The 26,123-nt window shown below is 41.0% G+C and overlaps 1 protein-coding gene across 1 annotated transcript in view; it reads left to right on the top strand.

Moving 5' to 3' along the window:
* The window catches only part of LOC134207209 (probable ATP-dependent RNA helicase CG8611), a 68,198-nt gene extending 58,880 nt beyond the window's left edge, over positions 1-9,318 (top strand). Inside the window, exon 4 of the mRNA XM_062682928.1 lies at positions 8,921-9,318. Coding sequence (XP_062538912.1) covers positions 8,921-9,107 — 187 coding nt within the window. The 3' untranslated portion in view covers positions 9,108-9,318. The remainder of the gene's footprint in view (positions 1-8,920) is intronic.
* The last annotated feature ends 16,805 nt before the right edge of the window (positions 9,319-26,123 follow it).

Raw genomic sequence — 26,123 nt, forward strand, 5'->3', positions numbered from 1 at the left:
ACTACCACTGTAAATAGTTCGATACGCACCTTGAGAAGCGATCCCTTCGATTTGTATTCCGCTTATCTTATGTTATGATTCGCAATAAGCAATTAAAACACAGTTATTTTTGGTGCAATTATGCTCTTCCCGAAAACAAAATGGCGGCACAAACTTCGCGTTTGGTGGGTGGAGATTTGTTTTTGATTTTTGTTGTTTTAATTTTAAAGCCTTCTTTCCAATTTTATGCCCTAAAAGCTTAATGCCAAGAATCTGAACAGGATAAGATTAATTATTTCTACAATAATTTACTGATATCTCATGAGGTGGACGGATTTCGGTGCTGTACGGATTTCGGTACCGCACGGTATTCAATTTCGTTGCTTGTTAGCAACTTTCCTTGTTACGATGTGTAGCAGTCCAAAACGCTTTCTCTCTTGTTTTTGCATCAATAATACAGCGTAATGTAGCTATAAACGAATTACCGAAGCCTTGTCGCAACTTCTGTATCCTTGATGGTTTCACAACGTTAAATAAACCTGATACTGCTTTTTTAAATACAGTCGCCTCTCCACATCTTGATATTGAAGGGACCATCGAGATAGGGAGAGATCGAGGAATGGAAGGAAAATTGAAATGGATACTAGATCCAAAAAAGCTCGTTGCTATGAAAAACGACAACACAACAAATGTCATTTCTTGTTGTTGATCCGTTTGTTTTTGTCCAAAGATGGTCTAGTAGCCTAAAATTTGGGCATATAGTCCTTGTCACTGGCCCATCATCAACGCGAGTTATGACAACTCGTGAAAGAAAGAAGAAGAAGAAGAAGAAGAAGCCTAAAAATTTGAACATATCGACATAAGAAGAGTGAATCCAGAACAAAATATGATCACAACACTGCGAGATAGAGAGATATCGAGATAGCGAGGTTATCAAGATGTAAAATGTCCAAATGTATGCAGATTGAAGGGACCGAGGAAACCATCGATATAGGGAGAGATATCGAGATATAGAACATCGAGATGTAGAGAGTCGAGTGCAGCTTATCAGTATGAAACGTCATGTTTACATTTGATTTTTGTTCCCGGAGCCTGTGTATGAGCTATTGATTTCTGTAATGTAGCTTAAAAGGTATTCAGCTTTTCGTATGGCAACTGAAAAAGCGCTGTCGTAGATGCTAGCAGATAGTGTAATAAAAAAGCCATTTAGAAGCCATATTTTTGTTGACGGTTACAGTAAAACGATTAGGATGCTGCTGCATGCTGGTCGAGAAATTGTTGCCTAAAAACAATTTCAGCGATTGATGATGGATAAAAGTAAGCCACTACAAAATGCTGAAAGATGTTTGAATAATCATTGAATAAGTCCTTTTTTTAAGCTTATGTGCTAAAAGCAGCATGTAGGACTCTTTCTAACGTTTATACAGCTCGAAACAAAAAATAGCTTTAGTAAAACAACCTAGAGGGTATGCGAAGAAGCACATTCTTAATTGAATTATTTGTTTGAGAAACTGCATAAGTCAATTTTACACAATTTCGAGAAAACAACAAAAAACTGTTTTTGAATATATTGGCAACGAACCTTTCGATTTCTTCTATACAGATCAATAGTTTCTGTGCAAAAAGCAACTGTCCATAATTGCTCTTCAAAGTGCGTGGACATATGTAGTTTCTCAAACCAAAAGAAAAAAAATCATACACTCCTGAAAAAAAAATTTTTTTCGTATTTTTTGCCAGAAAACGTATTTTTGGACGAGGATTCAGCATATATAAAAATCTCATTTTGGCCAAAAATGTTACATATGCAGTTTCTCAAACAAACGGTTCAATTATCTCTGTTATATACCATATGTCAAAGTGACTTTTGAAAGGAAACCTTTGGTGACGTCCGTACGTCTATATTGGCTAGCTCGTATCAATATAATAACTCAGGGTCGGCCACCGACCTCGGGAAGACTGTTAAAGCCATCAATTACCTATTTCATCTATAGCTACTAAGAACAAGGCCACATCAACCGATTCTTTCTCTATGACATGCTAATTTGAGAAGAGAGAGATTTTACTTAACATAAAAGATTTTTATTCGAGTTTTTGTAGGGAAATGTGTTTCGTTGCAGCGCTGATGACGGTGGGGCCTTCGGGAGATGATGGAGAGAAGTGGCAGGGACGTATCTTGACTTACATGCGTTGGTGGGATGTTAACAGAGATGCACGCAGCTTTGAGATGGATTCTGGGTCGAGAGATCCTCGCACAGTGGGTTCGTTGAATCAGGTACCCAAAAATAGGATTTAGACCTGTACGAAAGGTCTGGCTTCGACCAAAAGAGCCGGGTGTTGAATACTTCACGACGTAAGATTAGATGTGGTAGTTCGGCTCGATTGCGAATAGCCAGGTCGTGGTAATCCGCTGCTTTGCAATCCGAAATATACACGGCGTCTCGGGAAACCATTTGGTCTTGGCCATAGATGCGACGTTCTAACACGTTTTTTCCTCCAAACTGCCACTTGTACACTTCTTTCTGACATGCGACTAGATGTTGTTTCTTTCGTGGACAAGAACATACTCCCCTAAGCAAGCGTCACTAATCCCTAACAGCTTCAACTCCTATTCATCTCCTTCCTTCTCTATTGCTTCTCCATCCTTCTCTCTCCCGGATCCAGTGGTGCGGTTGATCCAAATTATCCCCTTTGGTAACACATTTATTCATATTCCCATTTCGGTAGCTCAGTACAAACGGTGTTTCAATTACAGAGTCTTTTTTCGGAAAATTTAAATCTACTCACAGAATTATACTTTTTACTAATTCATTACTAAAATGTATTTTATATGACAGTAAAGGCTCGATGGATGCTTATTGTTCCGATATTTAGAAATACGGTAACACTGTCAACAGCAGCAGCCATTGAATCCGGAGATCAGGAATCCAGAATCCAGGTAGCAACAAATTGGAATTCAAGTTTTCACAATTTAAAAAGATTAGGATATTAACTCTCTCCTCTAAAATAATATTCAATTTAAGTAAATTTAGTGGCTGTATAAAACTTATTTAACAGATTCAAAAAATCTGAATAAGCGCTATTGAAGCAAATTAATATTACTAAATAGTTCGGTAAAGATTGAGAAAAGGTTGTATAACATGCTGCAAAGTAATTGTGCAGGCACGTCAAAAACAGCTGAATAGATTCGCCAGATTTGCTGGTTGAAGGATTGAATAGAAGTTCTTGATCATATGTACAGCATACATGTTCAGCTTGAAGCCGTATAGACGAGTTAAAATAACATAAAATGTTAGTTGGGTATGTATCACAAGAAGCATGCACCATATTTGAAACTGGTCGAGAGCTCGCGTGAAAATCACAAAAAAACTTATTTTCGATTGGAGGTCGATTTTTACGAGGATTCTTTGTAAAACAAATTTTTACGGGGTTCTTTACCGCAGTTTTGATTTACGTGGAACGTATGCGTATCCTCCGCAAAAACCGGTTCCGGTGTGAATAGCTTGTTACTGGCCACAGTTCCTTCATCTATGAAAGCGGTTCTAAGCGCTTTTTCAAGTAGATGAGACGACTATTACAGTATAAAAACATTCGTAAGGACGTGGCCAGGTGTACAGAGACAAGCGTTTGACGCTTTTATCCTTTTAAGCTAAATAATATAAGACTTGAAGCTTAATTGTTGTAATTGTTTTTGTTCAATATATTATTTTATTTCAATTCATTTAGCGTTGGATGAAACCAAAATAAATTTGCCGCCACGTAGTGGATTCTGACGGAAAATGCTTTGATGGGACGTGCTATTCGTACTGCGGATAAATTTTACACATCTATGAGAGTCTTGGAAAATGATCACGAAAGTTGTTATTTTGTTGCAAGACACAATATAATCTTTATTGTAAATCTAAACGATTGGATTGGATTGGTTTCGAAATAGTATTGGATATATTGTCTTATTCTCTACACTAAGACTGGCAGCCAACAACCACGTGTTCCATGTGATTGTTTGTGCTGCCGCTCGGTGTTGCACTACCACAGTTATAAATTTACGACAGACGGAAAGAGACAAACGACACATCGTCGATGGTAGTTCGATCGGATATTTATTTCCTTCGTCCATTTTTTTTGCACCCTAATACGGTCATTTTGTACACAAGCTCTCGTCGCCATCTTGTGGAGTAGCGACCGCGCACTGCCCGGATAAAAAATACAATAGAGTTGCAATAAAATATCATAAAAATACAATACATTTTATTGATTATCTATTGTTTATATATCATACCAATTAAAGTTCCATATTGTTGTTCCAATAGACATACAATAAAGTCTATGGCCAGTAAAATGTTGGCAATAGAATTACAATAAATTAAATTGTAATGGCAAAAATTTGTTCGAGAAAAAATCGATTTATTATTGTAAAGATACATAACAACCTCTATTTTCTGTTGTAAAACTGTCATTTACAATAGGCTTTATAGTGGAAAACAATATTCTGTAATGTTATTCTATTGTGAGCCACAATAGACTTTACCGTAATTACTATTAATTTCATAGTACTGTTACAATATTTTCTATTGTAATTCTTTTGGAATTTTTTATTAGGGTGGCATGCCGCTTTTGCTACAAAAATCCTGCGCATGTACACACTCAGTTTTTATTTCTGCGGCTCGGCAAAAACCGCACAGCCGTTTGTCCAGCAAAATAAAAAACTGATATCCCGTCAAAAATGAGGTTTGTTAGCTGGGTTTCGGCAAATTACATTGAAAACATCGAAAAAGCTTATGGAGGGCATTTTGGACCGTTCTCCCCTATGTGCATAAGCTTCTTACATCATCTTGAATTCATCTTGGGTATGTAGAAACGTTGTAATCATGGCCATGAATAGTTTCCCAGGTTTAGCGTAAGCCCATTCAGTTTATCGGACAACCCGAAAGAACTCGTTTTTATGCTTACTATTGTATAGGTTACCGTAGATTTTTTAACAAATCTTGATTTTGCAATGGAATTTACAATGGAATTTATCAACAAATGATCAATCCTTTAAGATTTTCAAGTTTTTCCAGAGCTTTGTAAGTAATTGTTAACTAAAACGAGCGTATGATCTTTATTAGCTCTCTAACTAAAACTAATCTTAAAAGATGCATCACCTCTCAGGATAATCCTTATAAATACGATGCAGCGCCTCGTATGACTGTAAGTTATGTATCGATTCTAAATGTTTCGAAAGTATTTCTTAGTGTTTGCTGCTATTTTCTAAAAAAAAATGAATTTCCAATTATCACGCTAGGCTTCTTGAGATTGCGGGCAGCAGGGACTATGTCCAAGGGCTTGACGATCCCTCCCCAGGCCATCTGCGAGTTGTGGTGCTTGCCTAGGATGTGGTGGGGTTTGACAACGGGCCCTGTTAAACCTCTTTAAAAAGCTGCATGTATCCGCAAGTAGACCGTGTTTCGCTATGGTGGGGCCTACTTGCGGATACATGCAGCTCAAGTCCTGGTGTTAAGTGGGACGCTGAACAGTCCTGACACGACGGCCCTCCGACGAGACAGGAGGTTTGCGCAGGCCCAATAAGCCGCCTGGAAAACCAATAATTACGAACAATATAAGAGATAATGCGACGGATCGGGTGATGTGCGTAGCTCGAGTTTCAGGGGCATTCTCGAGTCCCTTCGAAACGCGCAGAGTATTACGGCTAGGTGATCGTCTTATGTGTCTGCTATTCAACATCGTTTTGGAAGGGGTAATACGAAAATCAGGAATTAACACGAGTGGTACAATTTTCAATAAGTCCGTCCAGCTATTTGGCTTCGCCGACGACATAGATATTATGGCACGTAACTTTGAGAAGATGGAGGAAGCCTACATCAGACTGAAGAGGGAAGCCAAGCGGATCGGACTAGTCATTAACACGTCGAAGACGAAGTACATGATAGGAAGAGGTTCAAGAGAAGACAATGTGAGCCACCCACCGCGAGTTTGCATCGGTGGTGACGAAATCGAGGTGGTTGAAGAATTCGTGTACTTGGGCTCACTGGTGACCGCCGATAACGATACCAGCAGAGAAATTCGGAGGCGCATAGTGGCTGGAAATCGTACGTACTTTGGACTCCGTAAGACGCTCCGATCGAATAGAGTTCGCCGCCGTACCAAACTGACAATCTACAAAACGCTCATTAGACCGGTAGTCCTCTACGAATACGAGACCTGGACGATGCTTAGAGGACCAACGCGCACTTGTAGTTTTTGAAATGAAAGTGCTGCGTATCATCTATGGTGGGGTGCAGATGGCGGACGGTACGTGGAGGAGGTGAATGAACCACGAGTTGCATGAGCTGCTGGGAGAACCGTCCATCGTTCACACCGCGAAAATCGGACGACTGCGGTGGGCCGGGGACATAGCCAGAATGTCGGACAGTAATTCGGTGAAAATGGTTCTCGACAATGATCCGACGGGCACAAGAAGGCGACTTGCGCAGCGGGAAAGGTGGATCTATCAGGTGGAAGATGACTTGCGGACCCTCCGTAGACTGCGTGGTTGGCGACGTGTAGCCATGGACCGAGCCGAATAGAGAAGACTCTTATATACCGCACAGGCCACTTCGGCCTTAGTCTGAATAAATAAATAAATAACAAGAACAGTTCTACTCAAATGGGCTTTACCCTGCTCCAAATAAAGATAAAGACTTGTGAAAAAAGTGATTGGCAAATAAGTCCCACGACATCGAAATGACATTTCCCGTCACTGATCCTTGAGTTCGGAACTTGAGATCTACAGCTGCGAGAACATCGTTTTCTAGTACATACTCAAAGCTCCAATATGCGTTTAATTATATCCATTACACCTCCCGGGAGGTCAACGGATATCGTAAGATATTTTTATATTCTTCTGTGCAATCCAAACTGTCCTTGAGTTCGGGACTTGAGATTTACAGCTGCTTAGAAGCTCTTTTCGGTAATCAAGGCTTCAATAAACATTCAATAATATCCAATATAACACCTTCTGGAATAATTTCCAACTGAATTCTTAAGAAAAGAAGGATCTTTTTTAAAAAAATCGAAGGGAATTGTAAAGGAATATTCGACAGAATTCCCAAATTAAATTTCGATGAAATTTTTGAAGGAATTTCCAAAAGAATTTTTATTGAGATTCTCAAAAAATATCTTGAAAGCATATTTAAAGGAGTTCCTGGGGGAATTTCCGAAGTAATTACTGGAGAAATTAAAGAAAGTCCGGATTTCCTTCAGGAATTCTCTCTGAAATTCCTTCAACAAATTATTCGCAATTTCCTAGGTTTTCTTTCTAGAATTTTTTGAGGAATTTCTGGTGGAAATTTCAAAGAAATTACAGTCGAAATTTCAGAAAGAATGGAATTTCCGGAAAAATTTGATTGTCCGAAGAAATAAAATTTTCGAAGAAATACTTGAAGGAATTTCCGGAGGAATTCTAGAAATAATTTCCGAAGGAGTTTCTGGGAGAGTTTCTAAAGGAATTTTCAAAGGAATTTCTAAAGTAATTACAGGAAGAATTCCTTGATTTTTCTTTATGGATTGCCTCATAGAATTTCCGATCGATGTACCAAAAGAATTCATGGATGTATTTGCTAAAGCATTTCTTGGTTTTCTACGAAAAAATGTCTGAAGAGTATGTCGTCAAAATTTTTGGATTGCGATCTGCACCATATATAACTCAAAACCGTGAAAGCTGCTTCTAACTGTTATGTGTATATCCAACGTTTTTTCATAATCCTGGAAATTTAACGATACACTGGAAAAAACCTGGAAAAATCAGGGAATTTTTATTTTGAAGATGAGTCGACACCATGCATACTTCTGTATGTTGAAAGGAGTGATAGCACGAATGAAGTATGTACTTAATATCAGATCTTCATTTTGTAAATATTGTACAAAATTTGAGATTGAACAAAAATGTCAAAAAATTTCATGTTTCGCCTTACTTTAGAAGGTTTGAATCCACAATATTAAAATTAATCGAATGTGTTCTGATTATGTTGAGATGGTCAATATTGGTCATATTTCAAATAGCGATCATAATTTGTTAGATATATAATGCATCTGTGGTGCAAAATAAATTTCTGTATCCGGTTGCTATCCCCCGGCTCCGGACAGTGAGTTTTTTCATGTAATCAAATAGCCATTCTTTACCCCTGTTTCCTTAAACTTACTGCAAATCAATTGTTTCTTCTTGCCAAGGTATCAGAAAGCCACAAAAATAAGCAGAAACAAAAATTGAAGATGTCATTGAAAAAGGTGGGAATTTTGAGAGTCAAATAAGCTCTTCTAATATGTTCTAATATCTACAACTTAAAGTAAGTGAATAATAGTACTATTCTAAATGATGTCTTGACTCATTTAATAGGAACTTGGTTATATTTGAACATGATGCAGTAGTGTCCAGTACTCGGGGACACTGTTCTGAACCGAAATTTTTCAAATAATTCATTAATCTAAATTCGTCGTCAAAATTCATCGTCCGAAAACGTGTTCAAACTACCAAATACAGTTTGTCTGAATCATCAACGATCATATTTTGTCTATATGGTGTACAAGTAAACATAATCCGGATAATTAGAAAGTTTTTCGTTAAATGGCTTATGTGTCCGGCACTGGGGGATCTCCCCCTGTACCACATCGCCATATTGCTGCATGATTGAGGTTTTTGTTTTGTCGAAATATCTTAATGAAAACTGTACACAAAGATTGCTTCGCCATAACAAAAAGTTTGTGAAAAAATAACACACATTTAGAACTAAAACCAGATGTCGCACATGTTGAGGTAGGCCTTTACTGTTACGCCTACCTCCCCTAGTTTCTTTCATCCACTCGTTAAATCAAAATAATCTCAAGCTACAAATATAAAAATAATTATTATCGAATACAACTTATTGCGCAATACAATGCTCGATTTTCGTTCTTTTTCAATTCACAGAAAACCATCCGCCGGCAATCAACGGAAACGACCGTTTACCGCGGCCCACAACAGCGGTAACGGCGCATCGGGAGCCAACAGGAAGCACAAAGACCTTGCCAGCTACGCGCAGAGCTCTCGCATGGTCAATACGTCCGAGTTCGCTAGTGGTCTTGAACCGGCGCGGAAAAAAGCCCGAAAGAACTGATTTCTTCTGGAAACCCGACTGAAGTCCGCCGCCCGCAGTTTTTCGCCCTATTTGTACATATTTTCTGCCGTAGAGAGAGGAAACCCACAGAGGTACTGAAGAGAGCAAATACCTCGTACCTCATATTTGTTTTTATAACAATCGCCGATCGATCGAGTGCAGTAATATAATTCGCATTACAGAAATAAATTAAGGAAAACCAACTCGAAAATTGTTATTACCTATTATTGGCTGTGTGGCGCCGGCGCCGACCGTCGTCGGTCGGCGGCGGAATGGAACCGAAACCGAAAGAAAGAGTGATGAGCCTTGTGGGTCGGAGCCAAACGAACTAATAACAGTGGTAAAAGTGAGTGCGGTTCGGACTCATCATCATCATCAGCAGCAGCAGCAGTTTCCACCAAAGCAAAAGCAGGTAGAGCAGCCACCGTGATCGTCGTGATCCAATGAGTGGCACCAAATTGGAAAAGCGGTAAATCGCTTACGCAAAAACCACAAAACAATTGACGGGGGGAAAATTGATGTACTCGTCGCGCATTTACAGATCCTCAGAAATGTCGATATGGATCATTGGGAGAAATAGCTTCTGTCTTACAGCTGCGCTGCGAATGATTGAGGTTGGTCAGGTGGAGTCTTCTCGTTTACCTTAACTTGACTGTGAGGGATCGCCTGGCACCGTTGTGTGCATTCATTACAATTGAAAATTTGAAGGGTATTTACTGATTGTAATTTTAATCGAACAAATAATATCAAACATCGTTTCTTAAGAAAATCACTTGCTTGCTACTTGCATTCAAATAGATTTAGGTCTGCACCAAGAGCCCTTTTCCACAAAAGATGCGTGAGCGTTAATCATACAGAAAACTTGTTTGTTTTTCCGGCACCATCCGACAAAGTGGCGCAGATTCATTTTCTCACCTCAACAAGCACCGCAATTAGCTGTGAGGTGCAACCATGTTCCCTATTTCTGCCACCGATCGCGCGGTCGCTGCCGCCGACGACAACAGCATCATCAACCCACTTCAAAGGCTTTTAACTGGAGCCCAGCTCAATTAGCCACATCAATAGACATCGAACTCGTTGAGTGGTGCATTTCTTCTATTTCCCAGCACTTTACCCACCTACCTTCCATCCGCCTGTGTACGGAACATTCGTGCAAGGCCGAGGTGCGTAAGTAACCACGTTTTCCTCCGGTGAGGAAAATTCTCATCATTATCTCCAATTCGAGCCAATTTCCTATGAGCTTTTTCCTTCCTTTCTTTGTACCGTCCATTCCACACTCTGCACAGTGCCTCTTTTGTTCGTTCTCAAGCTTATCATCACCCACTTGGCTTTGATTCGTCCATCAGGCGGGAGCCCAATCAATCAGTCTGCCGGTCAGCTGGTTGATCAGCCGAGCCGAAGACGATTCAGAAAGAAATCAATCGGAGAAACATTTCTCGCATTCCATTCTAGGTGCAGAGAGACGAGGCGCCTCGTCCGATTGTCGGTCGGAAGCAGGAAATGCACGCAAATATCTAATTATGGAGAACAATTTGGTTACTTTTCGTTTCGTTTCGGTTGGCGGTGCATTAAAGAGAATTGGACTGAAGTAAATTTCCATTTCAACCGGTGTTATGTGAGGTTCGTTTTAAGTTTTTATTCTACTATTTCGTTCGACATTGGAAAGAAGCCGTCTTGTGTTTTCCGTGACAAAACTGTGTCTTAGGGCCTTTTACGGATTACGTAATCAGCTTAGGTCCCGCAACATGCAGATAGAGACGAAATTTGCTCTGATGAAAGCTCTGATTTGTTTTTTTTAACTAATTTTATTTGCTAATTATCTTATACATGTGTCCAGTACTGGTTCTCCGGACTTATGGGACCACTCGCGGCGAACTCAGATGCTTCGAATAGCATAAAATAGTGTTATTACGCGAATTACTAACGAGAGAAAACTGCGGTGGGGCACAAACTTTATTATTGCGATAGTCTTCCGTTGTACACTCGTCGATTGGCGTTATTAACTACTGATGGTACAATTAATTGTGCATGCAATTGTGCAAAAATTCAAACAAATATTCAATTCTTTCATATCTGCAGCAATTGGTAGTTTCACCTTCACGATGGATGTCGCTCGAATGATCGGAACACGGTGAACCTGGCTTGATGATCCTCTTAATGCAAAATGTCCTCCTAGGCATGGCCAGATGTCAAGGTCCCTAGCAATATGGACGACGTAAGGTTGCAGAAGGTGAGGTTCTGAGGGACAAAAATAGATACCTAACTTGGGATGAGACTATAAGGCCTCCTCGACTCCGATATCGCTTGTGTTGCTGGAAACATGAACTGCTAAGACTGCGCTGCTTTCTGGTCACCAAGTTGGTTGTCGGGAATAGGCAATACGCACAAACGCGTGTAATTGCCCTTTTGTAGATGTCATCTTTCGTACGTATGTTGACGACCCGGATGAGACCGTCGTTGCCAGGGAATACTTCAGTTACACGGCCGAAACGCCACTTCTGCGGCGGAAGATTATCTTCGCGAACTAACACCATTGATCCGACGCGAATGTTGTCGCACTCATGGGTCCATCTATTTCGTTGTTGCAGTCCGGAAAGATATTGCTGAATTGCGTAAGTGGCCGGGAGTTGAAAATTGCCTTCAGTCTGCGTAAGCACTGTGTTGAATTGCTCAGTTGTCACCAAAGCATTCGCAAGTGTTCGGCGGAGGTGCGTCTTCAGGGATTTTATCGCTGCTTCCTCCAAAATTGGGTGATTTAGGGGAAATGAATTAGAATTGAATGCCCTTATTCTGCGATTCTGCTGAGTACGAAACAGGTGCAGGAATTGGTTCAATGTTCGGTGTGCCTCGGCAAAGTTCGTCACATTATCGCAATAGATGGTATGTAGTACTCCTCTGCGTGCGGCAAATCTTTTCAGAGAGGCAATAAACGAGTCTGCAGATAAATTGCCCACCAACTCAAGATGTATTGCTTTGGTTGACGAGCAAACGAATATACTGCAACAAACGATTTTACTGGCGCAGGTTTCCTCGGCGGCGGCCACAGGTAGAAGGGACCGCAGAAATCCACCCCAGTATTCAAGAACGGCAACGTTGGTGACACTCGAACCGGAGGCAAGTCTGCTATGATTTGTTCGGCAGTGCTTGGTCGGGTTCGAAAACAGATGACGCAATCGAAGAGGCCAGAACTTTGTCCGAACAGTTGCTACCATAAGCGTAGGTCCAGCGTGTAGATAATGCTGGTGATCATGCCTAACGACCAGCAGCGTAAGCATATGTTTGTTGTCCAAGATCATAGGTTGCTTCTGAGCGTACGGAATAGATGCGTTGGTGAGACGTCCTCTCGTGCGGAGAACCCCATTAACGAGCACTGGAGATAGGGTATTTAGCTTTGACGTAGACTTTACTTGACCAGTGGTACGGATAGAGTGCAGGTCTTCGCATTATAGCAGTTCTTCGCATTATAGCAGAATCGCATGTAGGAGACCAATCGAACAAGACCAGAGAGAGTAGCTTTCAATGCGAATATAGGGCTGCGGACAGATGTATGCAGTGAAATCTTGGGCCTATCCTGTAGTTGCACGGAACTGAAGAGATCATCGGAAGTTAGAACTAAATCAGGCCAAAAACGATTTGGTTGTAGCAGCCATTCTGACCTTGCCACCACAAGAAATGATCAACAAGCTCCATAGCAGACATACCCCGTGATATGGCGATTGCTGGGTTATCGATGCCTGGGACGTGCCTCCAGCTTCTAGCAGCAGTGATTTGCTGGATTTCAGCTACTCGATTAGCAACAATTTTTTTTTCAACGAGATGGTGAAGCTGACAACCAGTGAATAACAATAGTTGAATCTGTCCAGAAAAATGGACTGGCTTGACTTTTTCGAACAAGTGGCTTAGTAGCAGCGCACCGCAGAACTCTAAACGAGGTAGGCTGGGCTGGGTATACTGGGCTCAAGTTTGGTAGTCCCCGTAGGCGTAACTCTTGACTTTGCTGTAAGTAAGTGCACCGAGACGTTTCCGATTGAAGAAACTGTGAGGATATATATATGCATGCACCGTATGCACATTCGGATGCATCACTGATCGCATGCAGCTCAACGTTGATTGGATTTCCGTAAGGTACCACCCACCGCGGACTTCCAGAATTACTGTTCCCGATCGTTCAGCGGATTGTCCCAAGATACCTTCGCTTTCCATAGCTCTTGCATAAATAATGTTGAGCGTAGCACGACTGGCCCCAATAGGCCAAGATGGTCGAATAGGCGTGCTGCCTCAGAAATCACCAACCACTTGGTTATCACAGTATCATAATTCCAAGCAGGTATTTTGAAGCGGAGCAGCCCCAAAGTTTTCACAGGTGCGGTAGAAGAATCGAGGTCCAGCAGACTCGCTGTAGAATTAATTGCCAAGCTATTGGATGCCCATTTGTGGAGCTTGAAGCCGGCGGACTGCAGGAGGTTGTCGTGACCCGACCGAGATTTCTAGTCTCGACCGTTCGTCGCAACAATACTCAGCAAACTGATTGTCATTTCGCTCTCACACGATCATCCCGAAAAGTTTCTTGCTGGATGGAATCAAAATATCTTACAATCTAAGGTCGCTCGTTGCACGTTTAAACGAAATATACTACAAAAGAGTATAATCTGATTGGCTAATAACTGAATGGAAATAAGACAATGGAGTTAAGCGAATATTGTTTCCGACACTTTATAGACCCGATCTTATCTACTACATTCTTCTCCTCCTCTACTCTACAGGAATGTAGTGAACGTATAATTCAAAATTTCACGAAAAGTTTCTGCAAAAATTATTTGAAACATAACACAATGAAGCCGAAAAAGCTGCAGATCACCCAATTCAATTTTTGTCCAATCCAATTCTAATGCAATCCAAATCCAACTCAAATCGTACACTCAGTTCAAATGAAGCTGAAAACTAATTCATATCCAATTCCAATCCAATCCAATTTAAACTTCATCCAAATCCAAGCCAAATTTAATAAAATGCTCAATCATATCTAAATCCAATCCAATCCTAATCTAGAAAAATCCAATTTCTCATTTAAATCTAATTTTATCTAATCTAAATTTAATCTTTATCCAATCCACATTTAATCTGAATCCAAAACCAAATCAAATCCAATCCAAATCCAGTCCGAAGCCAATCCATAACCAGTGCAAATCGCATCCAAGTCCAATCCAAAGTCAATCCAAATCCCTATTTAAATCCAAGTCCAACAGAAATCTCATCCCAATTCAATTCAAATTAAATTCAAATCTATTAAAGAATAGTCCAAATCAAATCCAAATACAATTCAAATCCAATCCAAATCTAGCCAAATCCAATGAAAAAAAATCTAGCCATAGCCAATGAAATATACTCCAAAATCCTATCCAATTTTAATCGAAATCTATTTCAAATCCATTTCAAATTTATTCTGAAATTATTGGAAATCCAATTCAAATCCAATCTAAATTCAATTACTCATTCAAATATAATCTTTATTCCAATCCAAATTTAATCTGAATCAAAATCCAATTCAAATCTAATATCCGAATCCTATATCCAAGTCCAATCCAAATCCAGTCCGAATCAAATCCAATTAAGACATAGCCAAATCCAAATAAAAACTCATTCAAGTCTCTTAATCCAATCCAAATTTAATCTGAATCCAATTCAGATGCAATCCAAATTCAATCCAAATCCAAATTCAAGTAAAAAATTTCAAATCCAAAATTCAAATCTAATCTAATCCAAATGCAATTCACATTCATTACAAATCCAATCCAAATTCAATTCAAATCTAGTCCAAATCCAATCCAACACAAATCTAGCCAATTCAATTACTAATTTAAATCTGATCTTGAACCTGAATCTAATCATAATTTAATGCAAATCCAATTCAAATACCAATTCAAATCCAGATCCAATGGAAATTTCACCCCAATGCAATCCACATTCAATTCAAATTTAATCCACATTCAATCCAAATCCAATCCAAACCAAATGTAGCCAAATTAAATCACTCATTTAAATATAATCTTTATCCAATCCAAATTTAATCTGAATCCAATCCAATTCAAAGCCAATTTAATCCTAATCCAAATCCATTGCAAATCCAATCCAAATGTAATGCAAACCAGTCCGAATCAATTCCAATCAAAACCTGGCCAAATCCAAATAAGTACTCATCCAGATCTAATCATAATCTAATCCAAATTTAATCCATATCCAGTCCAAATCCAATTTAATCCGAGTCCAATCCAAATCCAATCTAAACTCAATCGAAATCCAATCCAAATTCGATTCAAATTTGGTCCACATCACTGAAATACTCATTCAAATTTAATTTAAATCGAATCTATATTTAATTTGAATCTATTGCAAATCCAATCCAAGTCCAATGAAAATCCAGTCCAAATGCAATCCAAATCTTAATTCAAATCCAGATCCAATGGAAATCTCATCCCATTTCAATACAAATCCAATCCCAATACAGTTCAAGTTCAATGAACATCTCTAAATCCGATGTCAATTCCAAAACGAGATTCAAATTGATAATCCATCTTTAAATATAATGTTGCTAGAACATATTTTCTAATTCAGTATTAAAATTCAATCTTTTGTTTATTTTTTTTTCAAATTTTTGTCACCCGGCCTACTCCACTGCCCTTCCGTCAGGGAGCCTACCGGGGACGCTAGCCATCTTTGTTTTTGTTTTCATTGTGCTCTCTTTTTTGCACTATTCTGTCACCCGGCCTACTCCACTGCCCTTCCGTCAGGGAGCCTACCGGGGACGCTAGCCATTTTTGTTTTTATTTTCATTAATTGTGCTCTCTTTTTTTTGCACTTTTCTGTCACCCGGCCTACTCCACTGCCCTTCCGTCAGGGAGCCTACCGGGGACGCTAGCCATCTTTGTTTTTGTTTTCATTGTTGTTCATTGTTTGTTTTCATTAATTGTGCTCTTTTTTTTTGCACTATTCTGTCGCCCGGCCTACTCCACTGCCCTTCCGTCAGGGAGCCTACCGGGGACGCTAGCATATTTGCTTTATTTGTCTCCATTTTACGCTTATATTTACCTGATTGTTTTCCCTATATCACTTCTTCCGGGGAGCACTAAAAAGATAAAGATAAAAATCGTAATTCTACCGGCTGCGTCATTGTCGTGACCCAACCGAGATTTTTAGTCTCGACCGTTCGTTGCAACAATACTCAGCGAACTGATTCTCATTTAGCTGTCACGATCATTCCGAAGAGTTTCTTGCTGGATGGAATCAAAATATCTTACAATCTAAGGTCGCTCGTTGCACGTTTAAACGAAATATACTACAAAAGAGTATAATCTGATTGGCTAATAACTGAATGGAAATAAGACAATGGAGTTAAGTGAATATTGTTTCCGACACTTTATAGACCCGATCTTATCTACTACAGAGGTCAATCAGCTCCTGACATAGTTCCATTCCTTCTTCTTCCGATGCTACTCCACCCAGAAAATCATCAACGTAGAAGTCTGTCGATAGCGCCTTTGCCGCCTTGGGGTGGGTTGATTTGCCATCAGAAGCGAGCTGCTGGAGACAGCGGGTCGCAAGGTATGGAGCTGACGCTGTACCATAAGTAACCGTCAGCAGTTCGTAGGTTTATAGGGAATCTGAAGGAGAAGGTCGAAACACAATGCGTTGCAAGGGACGATCGACCGGAGACACCAGCACTTGCCGGTACATTTTCTGCAAATCAGTCACAATAACAAAGCGAGAGTTCAGTGCGTGGTGGCTCTTGTTTCGGACGGCAGAACGATCGCGCGATTTGCCGAAATTTTGTGTTTTGCATTGCACGGCCGTCAGTGCCTGTTTTGTCGTGTTTCTGCTCAGTAAGCAGATAGTTCGCGCGGCCGAGTGAGTAAACAATTGGTGCGTGATCGGACGTGTTTCAGGTAGGATTTAGAACATTCGTAAAATCCGAGTTTTTGGTTCTGATTTTAATGTTCGGTGAATAAGTGTGCGGTTGAACGTGTTTTGTATATAATGCGAAACATTTGTAAAATCCAGGTTACTTTGTCCTCCTTTGGACGGTTCGTAAGTAAATTGATGAATATATTTTATTATTTTTTCAGCATATACTGTTATTGACAAACGCTCTATATTGTCGAATAGAGCTCCCTATTATTCACCTTACCCACTAACACAAATTTCCTTCCCGAGACATCTATGAAGGTAGTATGGGTTCCCTGCATCTTCACTAGTAGATGTTGAACTAACATTCCTTCCCTTCATTCCGTGATTGTAAGGACGTGGCCAGATATACAACTGCTACTGTATAGGAAAAGGTACTAATCCCAAGTACCAATTTGCGACAGTATACAGTAGATTGCTCAATTGAGCATTGTATAGCCACCCACGATTTGTACAATCACATATGCTATGCTATCAGCCACAATAACGAAGCGAGGTAGTCTGAATCGTAGTCGTAGAATGATGCTGTACAGCTCGTTTTGTACAACTGGACCACCATCAGCGCATCGTTTAACTACACGCCAGTGTCAGTGGAGCATGATGCGTCAACAACGACGCGGAGTTTAGTCGTTACATTCTCTGGACGCACGATGCAATGGTGAGGCATGCAGTAGTGTTTACCTCTGGGTTTATCAATTTTAGAGCTAGTATCGATCGGAGCCTCATGTCCCAGCTGAACTTACTCCAGCATGAAGGTTGCATATTTTTCTAAAAGCGAAGGATTCGCGTGAAGCCGTCTTTCCAGGGACAGGAAACGTCGAGTAGCGATGGTACGAGATTCTTCCAATTTGTCCAGAACATCTGGCTTTTGACGTAAGACTTACGTCTTTCTTTACTATACTGGGTGTCATTTAGATTTTTGGAAATCGAGAGCGTTACGCTGGAAGGGAAGATTTTGAACGTAACTAGCGCCTTTATCTTTCGATGGATTTTTAAGATTTATATATCAATCGACTCGGACACTCTCCACCATTTTACCTATTTCATTGAAACTTAAGATTATTAACGATAAGCTATTGAAAATTTCAATTCTTGTCAAAGCCAGTAAAAATTTCATATGTAACCAATCCCGTGCTTTCCTAACACGGACATCAGAATGCGGTATATCACAAGCCTTCGGGTCTATCGGAAGATTTTCTTTGTGTTTAAAAGAAGCAGTGAAGCAGCAGTAGACAGTTCTTGGCTTTCAGTCTGAATAAGGATCATAAACGGATATCCGTTCTAAACCTAACATTTCGGTGACCGAAACGTTAGGTTTAGAACGGATATCCGTTTATGATCCTTATTCAGACTGAAAGCCAAGAACTGTCTACATAAAATAATTACTTTCATTTGCTTGCAGAAGGCATTAGCAATTGAAGATGCACAATCAGCAACAGTGTTAATATCAATTTTAGATTAGAAAATTTCGCTGTATTGCTTGTAAATATTTTAAACAAGATCGCAAAAAATAATTTCCAAAAGAATATTTAAATAAACTTTATCTTATTCTTTGTTTTGCATATTCTGAGAAATTGTATTATTAAACTTTTCGTAAACTTGGAGTTTGGAATCAAAACACTGAATAATTTTTCGTTGACGTATTAGCAGCTCCTATATTTTACTAGGGATACTGGTTTTTGACTTGTTCTTATTGTTGTAATTTTTTTCAGCAGTAAGCACGCATGTTAGCAAAAAGAAGCAACGAAATTGGTGCTGTATTTCTTTGTTTGGAAAACGGAACAGTTCCCCGAAACAGTTGGAAACATTACCCATTGCTCGTTTTTCGTCGGTTTCATTGACGACCAACCTCCCAACCTTCAACCTCCCAGTACAATCTCGGGTTGTGGTAGCAGCAAAGTAGGTTTCGCATTTCCGTTCTTCTATGGAGAGGGTCTCGTTCGAGTGGCATGACTCCACTTCCCAGAACCGAGCAAGCTGGTTTTCCAAATCGGCGTTACTGCAAACAAGTGTCGTGGCAGGTTGACTTGAATTCAACGTGTTCACTTTTCCGGAGACTATCCACCCGAAAACCGTTTCCTTTAAATGGGGTAGTTCCGGTCCAAGATCGATGAAACCTTTCAATAGTAGACGATAATACATTCCGGCTCCGTTGATGGCTTCGATTCGGTTTGTCTCAAAAAAGCGAGGATCAGCGAGTTTAACGAACGGGGGTATATTCCAGGTGGAGACCGACAACCGGTAAAATGGTAAAATCAGTTTGAACTCCGGTAAAATGTGGAAGTGTGGGTTCATCATGTATTCAGTGCTACAAGAACTAATGATTGCCGTCGTCGATTGTTTCGATACAGCAGCACTTGATCCCACGCCTTGGCAAGATTTTGAGCTGTTACTCCTTATCTTTCTCGGTAAAATATTTCGTTAAGTCTTGCCCCTGTTCCGCTTCAATCTTCGCACGATTATTCCAAAACTTTGAACAGCGTTTCTAAATTTTCTAGACGTGAACCCGTTCGCATTTTATCTTGCGGAGCTTGGAAATTGGCCACAAAGGCCTCCATGTTGGCCATAGAGTCCACAAAATTCCGCTCTATCTTGAACAATTCGCGTAGTGATGCCATATTTTATTCAATTCCTGATATTGTTCCAAATCGCAAAACCAATCAAATTCCAAAAATCGTAGCGTAGTAAAAATTCCCAAAAAAAAAAATCGTTTGAATCGCAAACAAATTCCTTACGTACGTCACTGGATCAAATGCTTTCGTTATGACACGTTTTTGAGCCTCAAAACGTTTGCCTGCATAAAATGAGAGAATTGATCTTAAATTCAAACAAACTCCCTCTAACTACTTCCGAGTATCTATTATTTGAAAACGTCTTAAATTTCTTAACCACAAAAAAAAAATTATTCGCGTTTTTTTACAGTCTACTCTGTGTTCGTCTTTGGCGCATTGGCATCTATGGCTTCTTCCCTGGAAACTTGTTCTTCAATATAAAAAAACAGTTTGGGCGGAAAATTTTCATTTAATAATATCGTTGCCTAAGTAACGCCAGCTATGTATTCCTAGCGCATGAGATGAGTCTCATGAGAGGTACATTGAAACACGCTCACTCAGTTATTTTATGCGCGCTAGTTTCTCTCGTCGCACTGAAGCGATGCTACGTGAGCTTTTGTAGCTCATGGCACACTGTTTCATCCATGTATACACGAGACTTAAAAGACTCCGAGTAGAACTCAAAAATCGATGTTTGATGCAATTTTTAATCCAAGATGGCGGCTATATGGACCAATTATTTGACCTGAAACCATGCGATATGGGCGTCATAATCCCAAACTTCAGTCAATTTTTTGTTGCATCTTGAAGCGTGGTCAGGGAAAGAAATCAATGAGATTTTTCAAAACTGACCAATTCCTTCTAGGCTAAACGTCTCCAGGACTCCAAACAAACTTTCATTTTGGATTTCAAAGCCGCGTTCCATTTTTTCCCAAAAATGTCTTCACTACCGATCACTCCGACTCCTGATTCATTCATCGCTTTCAGTCTGCCGCATGCATCTACTCACTGGATTTCGAAACAAACTTATGAGGAAATTTCCTTCGCCAATGCCTCCAGCTTGTCACCAGGACGCATAAGTGCCACAAGCACAGAGGAAGCCTCTAATCCACTCAATACAGTCGTGCCTCTTGTGCCTAAGATCATCAGCCGTCCTAGTCCTGTGCTTAGGCTTGGAGACGGGGGCTTCCACACTCTTATCTCCGGCAAATATCAACCATCAATGAACGTTTTTCTGTCTGAAAATTCTCCGTTTTTTAGTGAAACCATGGAAGATTCCACTCTCCCGTTGGAACTGCCGACTAACCACACGCCTGGTAGCTTATTAAAGCCTTCAATCCGCTCGTTGCAGTCGAGCCACTCCCTCCAGCGCTCCGCAGTCATCCCGGTCCTGTAGTTAAAACTGGCACGAAAGGCTTTCAAACCGTTATTGCAGGCAAGTACAATATCGTCCCGAACAATTATCTCCCGTTAACGTCTGTTACTTCCAGTATCCATCCAGTAGACGCAAATTCCAACTCCGAGCAGCCTGCCATATCATCCAACGTTTCTAACGATTGCCTGCCGATCAGTGGAATAATTTTGTTCCAGAATGTGCGCATTCTTCGTACTAAGGAGTACTCTTCCTTTCTGGCTGCTAGTGAATGAGACTATGACGTAATTGCTTTGACGGAAACTTGGTTAGACGAACAAATCCTTGGCTTACAGCTATTCGGTTCTAAGTTCGCTGTTTACCGTACAGATCGTAATTCAGCTAACAGTACTAAGTCTCGCGGAGGAGGAGTTTTGATAGCAGTCTCAACACGATGGAATAGCTACGTTGATTCTACATTGACAAGCACAGCATTGGAGTACCGTCGTGCGGGGCTTCTTTTGAAAAATTAGGGGCTACTTTCGACATTTTAAAACAAGAATTATAACGAAAATAACTATAAAATTGTCCTTATCACCAATCGGGTGTCTTGCTGATAGTTGGATGGCAACTTTCTGTTTCAAATTTGGTATTTTTTCCGTTTAAATTTTTCAAAAAATCGAAAATCCAAAGTAGCCCCCGGAATCAAAAGAAGCCCCGCACGACGGTAGTTATGGATTAGAAATTTTACGAAATTTTTACGATCGATTGGTTAGCATAAGAGTATTATATCTACTTCCAGACTAGCGTAGCATCATGAATTGCATTCCGGATCACATGAACTCTTTTAGCTCCATTAGTTCCAATTATTATTATTTATTATTTATTCAGACTAAGGCCGAACTGGCCTGTGCGGTATATAAGAGTCTTCTCCATTCGGCTCGGTCCATGGCTACACGTCGCCAACCACGCAGTCTACGGAGGGTCCGCAAGTCATCTTCCACCTGACCGATCCACCTTGCCCGCTGCGCACCTCGCCTTCTTGTGCCCGTCGGATCGTTGTCGAGAACCATTTTCACCGGGTTACTGTCCGACATTCTGGCTACGTGCCCGGCCCCCCACAGTCGTCCGATTTTCGCGGTGTGAACGGATGGTTCTCCCAACAGCTGATGCAACTCGTGGTTCATTCGCCTCCTCCACGTACCGTCCGCCATCTGCACCCCACCATATATGGTACGCAGCACTTTTCTTTCAAAAACTTCAAGTGCGCGTTGGTCCTTCACGAGCATCGTCCAGGTCTCGTGTCCGTAGAGGACTACTGGTCTTATGAGCGTTTTGTACATTGTCAGTTTGGTACGGCGGCGAACTCTATTCGATCGGAGCGTCTTGCGGAGTCCAAAGTACGTACGATTTCCAGCCACTATGCGTCTCCGAAATTCTCTGCTGGTATAATTTTCGGCAGTCACCAGTGAGCCCAAGTACACAAATTCTTCTACCACCTCGATTTCGTCACCACCGATGCAAACTCGCGGTGGGTGGCTCACATTGTTTTCTCTTGAACCTCTTCCTATCATGTACTTCGTCTTCGACGTGTTGATGACTAGTCCGATCCGCTTAGCTTCCCTCTTCAGTCTGATGTAGGCTTCCTCCATCTTCTCAAAGTTACGTGCCATAATATCTATGTCGTCGGCGAAGCCAAATAGCTGGACGGACTTATTGAAAATTGTACCACTCGTGTTAATTCCTGCTCTTCTTATTACCCCTTCCAAAGCGATGTTGAATAGCAGACACGAAAGACCATCACCTTGCCGTAACCCTCTGTGGGTTTTGAAGGGACACGAGAATGTCCCTGAAACTCGAACTACGCACATCACCCGATTTATCGTCGCTTTGATCAACCGTGTCAGTTTATCCGGAAAACCGTGCTCGTGCATTAGCTGCCATAGCTGGTCCCGATCGATTGTATCATATGCGGCTTTGAAGTCGATGAATAGATGATGTGTGGGCACGTTGTATTCGCGGCATTTCTGCAGTACTTGGCGAATGGCGAACACCTGGTCCGTGGTGGAGCGTTTGCCCATAAAACCCGCCTGGTACTGCCCCACGAACTCCCTTGTAGTTGGTGCTAGTCGACGGCATAAAATTTGGGAGAGTACCTTATAGGCGGCGTTCAGCAATGTGATTGCGCGGTAGTTGCTACAACCCAGCTTATCGCCCTTTTTGTAGATGGGACACACGACACCTTCCATCCACTCCTGCGGCAGAACCTCATCCTCCCAAACCTTGGTAATCACCCAGTGCAGCGCTCTAGCCAGTGCCTCACCACCGCACAGTGATGCCAAGGCGGAAAAAAGTGAAGAAAATTGAGTTGAGCGTACAGCTTCGAAAGTATTTTTATAATTTTTCATAATGTTTGAAATGTCTTTCCTCAAAATTTCACGAAGATTGGATGAAAATTGCACGGGGTGCATCATGTCGATCCAATGGTAAATCAAAGATGTTTTTTAAAATTGCTTGCAACATGTATGGCGAAGACATAATGTTGTTCAACCTGATTTTTAACTATGAGCACGCAATCGCACGCATGCCGAATCGGGCTTATTTCAAAGCTTATTTATTCAGCTTTTCGGGGATATGATGATTGTTTTGCGCAAATCTGCGCAAATAGCATTTGTCTTCAAAGCATTCTTGAAGTAAACATAAGCATTAACACGCTGAATACAGTGATCAGAAAATCGTGGGAACTAAATTTTCAAACAGCTGCATCTCAAGCGTCTTTCGACCGATTTTCACAATTCTTTCACGGATGTCTTACCTATCTCATCTATTTTCTTCATACTGGTGAGATATGTTTCTAGGGATGCTCAATTTGTCCCTAGAGGGGCGTGAGTAAGGATGTTTTTTTATTCAAAATATAGTAAATTTCGATTTACATGACATTCTTCAGTTGGAACTTACAGGTTTAAAAAATGTTTTATAACACTAATCTAGCTATACTATGTGTCAACAAAAGGTTTCTTCTGTACATCCCTAGCGACTCCAAAATGACCTCTATAGTAATGAAAGATTATATGCAAATATTGACAATGAAAACTACGGAAACCCGCGCCAATAGAAACCCGTAATTTCCATGTAGGTCAATACTGGCCAGGGGAATGATATTCTACTCAGTTTTACCCAAATCAGATGTTCTAGGATCTCCAAACTGTTTAGGAGTTTGGATCAATTGGTCTACCAAGTCATCTGAGCTCGATAGCTATCTGAAATCGACTAATCATGTCCACACAAGTCTTTAGAGCCCACGCATATGATTTACAGCACAGTTATACCCATACCAGATATTTCAGGTTCTCCAAACTGTTCTGGAGTTTGGATCAATCGGTCTACCTGGTCAACTGCGCTCGATAGCTATCTGAAATTGACAATTCGTGGCTACACACATCCGAAGAGCCCACGTTTATAGTTTTCAACTTAGTTATACCCCAATCAGATGTTCTAGGCTCTCCAAACTGTTCTAAAGTTTGGATCAATTGGTTACCAGGTCAACTGCGCTCGGTACAAACATGATATCATACATTCATCATATCATACAGCCCATGCATACGATTTGGAACTCAGTTATACCAATATCAGATGTACTAGATACCCTAAATGTTCTGGAATCAATCGGTCTACAAGGTCAACTGCGCTCGATACAAACATGATATCATACATTCATGTTAATACATGCCCGTAGACACGACACTTACAAATTTCGTTTCAGTTATACCCAAACCAGATGTTCTAGGTTGTCCAAACTATTGCGAAGTTTGGAACAATTGGTTTAACAGGTCAAAACTGACATTGATCAGTCATGTCCATACACGTCCGTCGAGCTCGCGTATATGATTCGCACCACATCTAAACCAGAAGTTCAAAAAATTTTAAACTGTGTAGGAGTTCGTATCAATTGGTCTACCAGGAATTCCTAGAGGAACTTCCAGAAGGACTCCTGGAAGAACTTCAGATTTGCCGAAGCAACTTCCGCAGGAATTCAAAAAAAAACTTCCGGAGGAGTTCTAGAAAGAACTTCCAAAGCTTTCCAAAAAGGAACTTCCGGAGGAACTTCAGAAGGAACCTCCTGAGTAATTCCAGAAGAAACTTTCGGAGGAATTCCGAAATGAACTTCCGCAAAAATTTTAAAATAAACTTCCGGAGAAATTCTGGAAAGAACTTCCGGCGGAATTCTAGAAGGAGTTTCCTGGGAAATTCCATCAGAAGGAACTTCCGGATGAATTCCATTAGAAACTTCCGGAGGAATTCCAGAAGGAACTTCCGGAGGAATTCCAGAAGGAACTTCCGGAGGAAATTCAGAATGCATCTCCAGAAGAACTCCAGAAGAAACCTGGAGAATTCCTGGAAGTGTTTTCGGAGGAATTCTTCCAAATATTCCTCCAAGAATTCCTCCGGATATTCCTCTAGGAATTTTTCCGGATATTCCTCCAAATCTTTCTCTGGGATTCTTCCAGAACTACAGGAACTCCTCCGGATATTCCTCCAGGAATTCCTCCATGCATTCTTCTTAATATTTCTACAGAAACTCATCAGGAACTTATCAGGAATTCCTCCGGAAGTTGCTCCAGGCATTCCTCCGGAAGTTCCTCCAGGAATTCCTCCGGAAGTTCCTCCAGGAATTCCTCCGGAAGTTCCTCCAGGAATTCCTCCGGAAGTTCCTCCAGGAATTCCTCCGGACATTCCGGAAGTTCCTCCAGGAATTCCTCGGGAAGTTCCTCCAGGAATTCCTCGGGAAGTTCCTCCAGGAATTCCTCGGGAAGTTCCTCCAGGAATTCCTCGGGAAGTTCCTCCAGGAATTCCTCCGGAAGTTCCTCCAGGAATTCCTCCGGAAGTTCCTCCAGGAATTCCTCCGGAAGTTCCTCCAGGAATTCCTCCGGAAGTTCCTCCAGGAATTCCTCCGGAAGTTCCTCCAGGAATTCCTCCGGAAGTTCCTCCAGGAATTCCTCCGGAAGTTCCTCCAGGAATTCCTCCGGAAGTACCTCCAGGAATTCCTCCGAAAGTTCCTCCGGAAGTTGCTCCGGAAGTTGCTCTGGAAGTTCCTCCGGAAGTTCCGTCGGAAGTTACTCCGGAAGTTCAGCCGGAAGTTCCTCCGGAAGCTCC

This window comes from Armigeres subalbatus, chromosome 1 (assembly GCF_024139115.2).
Source record: "Armigeres subalbatus isolate Guangzhou_Male chromosome 1, GZ_Asu_2, whole genome shotgun sequence".
NCBI classification, from domain to species: Eukaryota; Metazoa; Arthropoda; class Insecta; order Diptera; family Culicidae; genus Armigeres; species Armigeres subalbatus.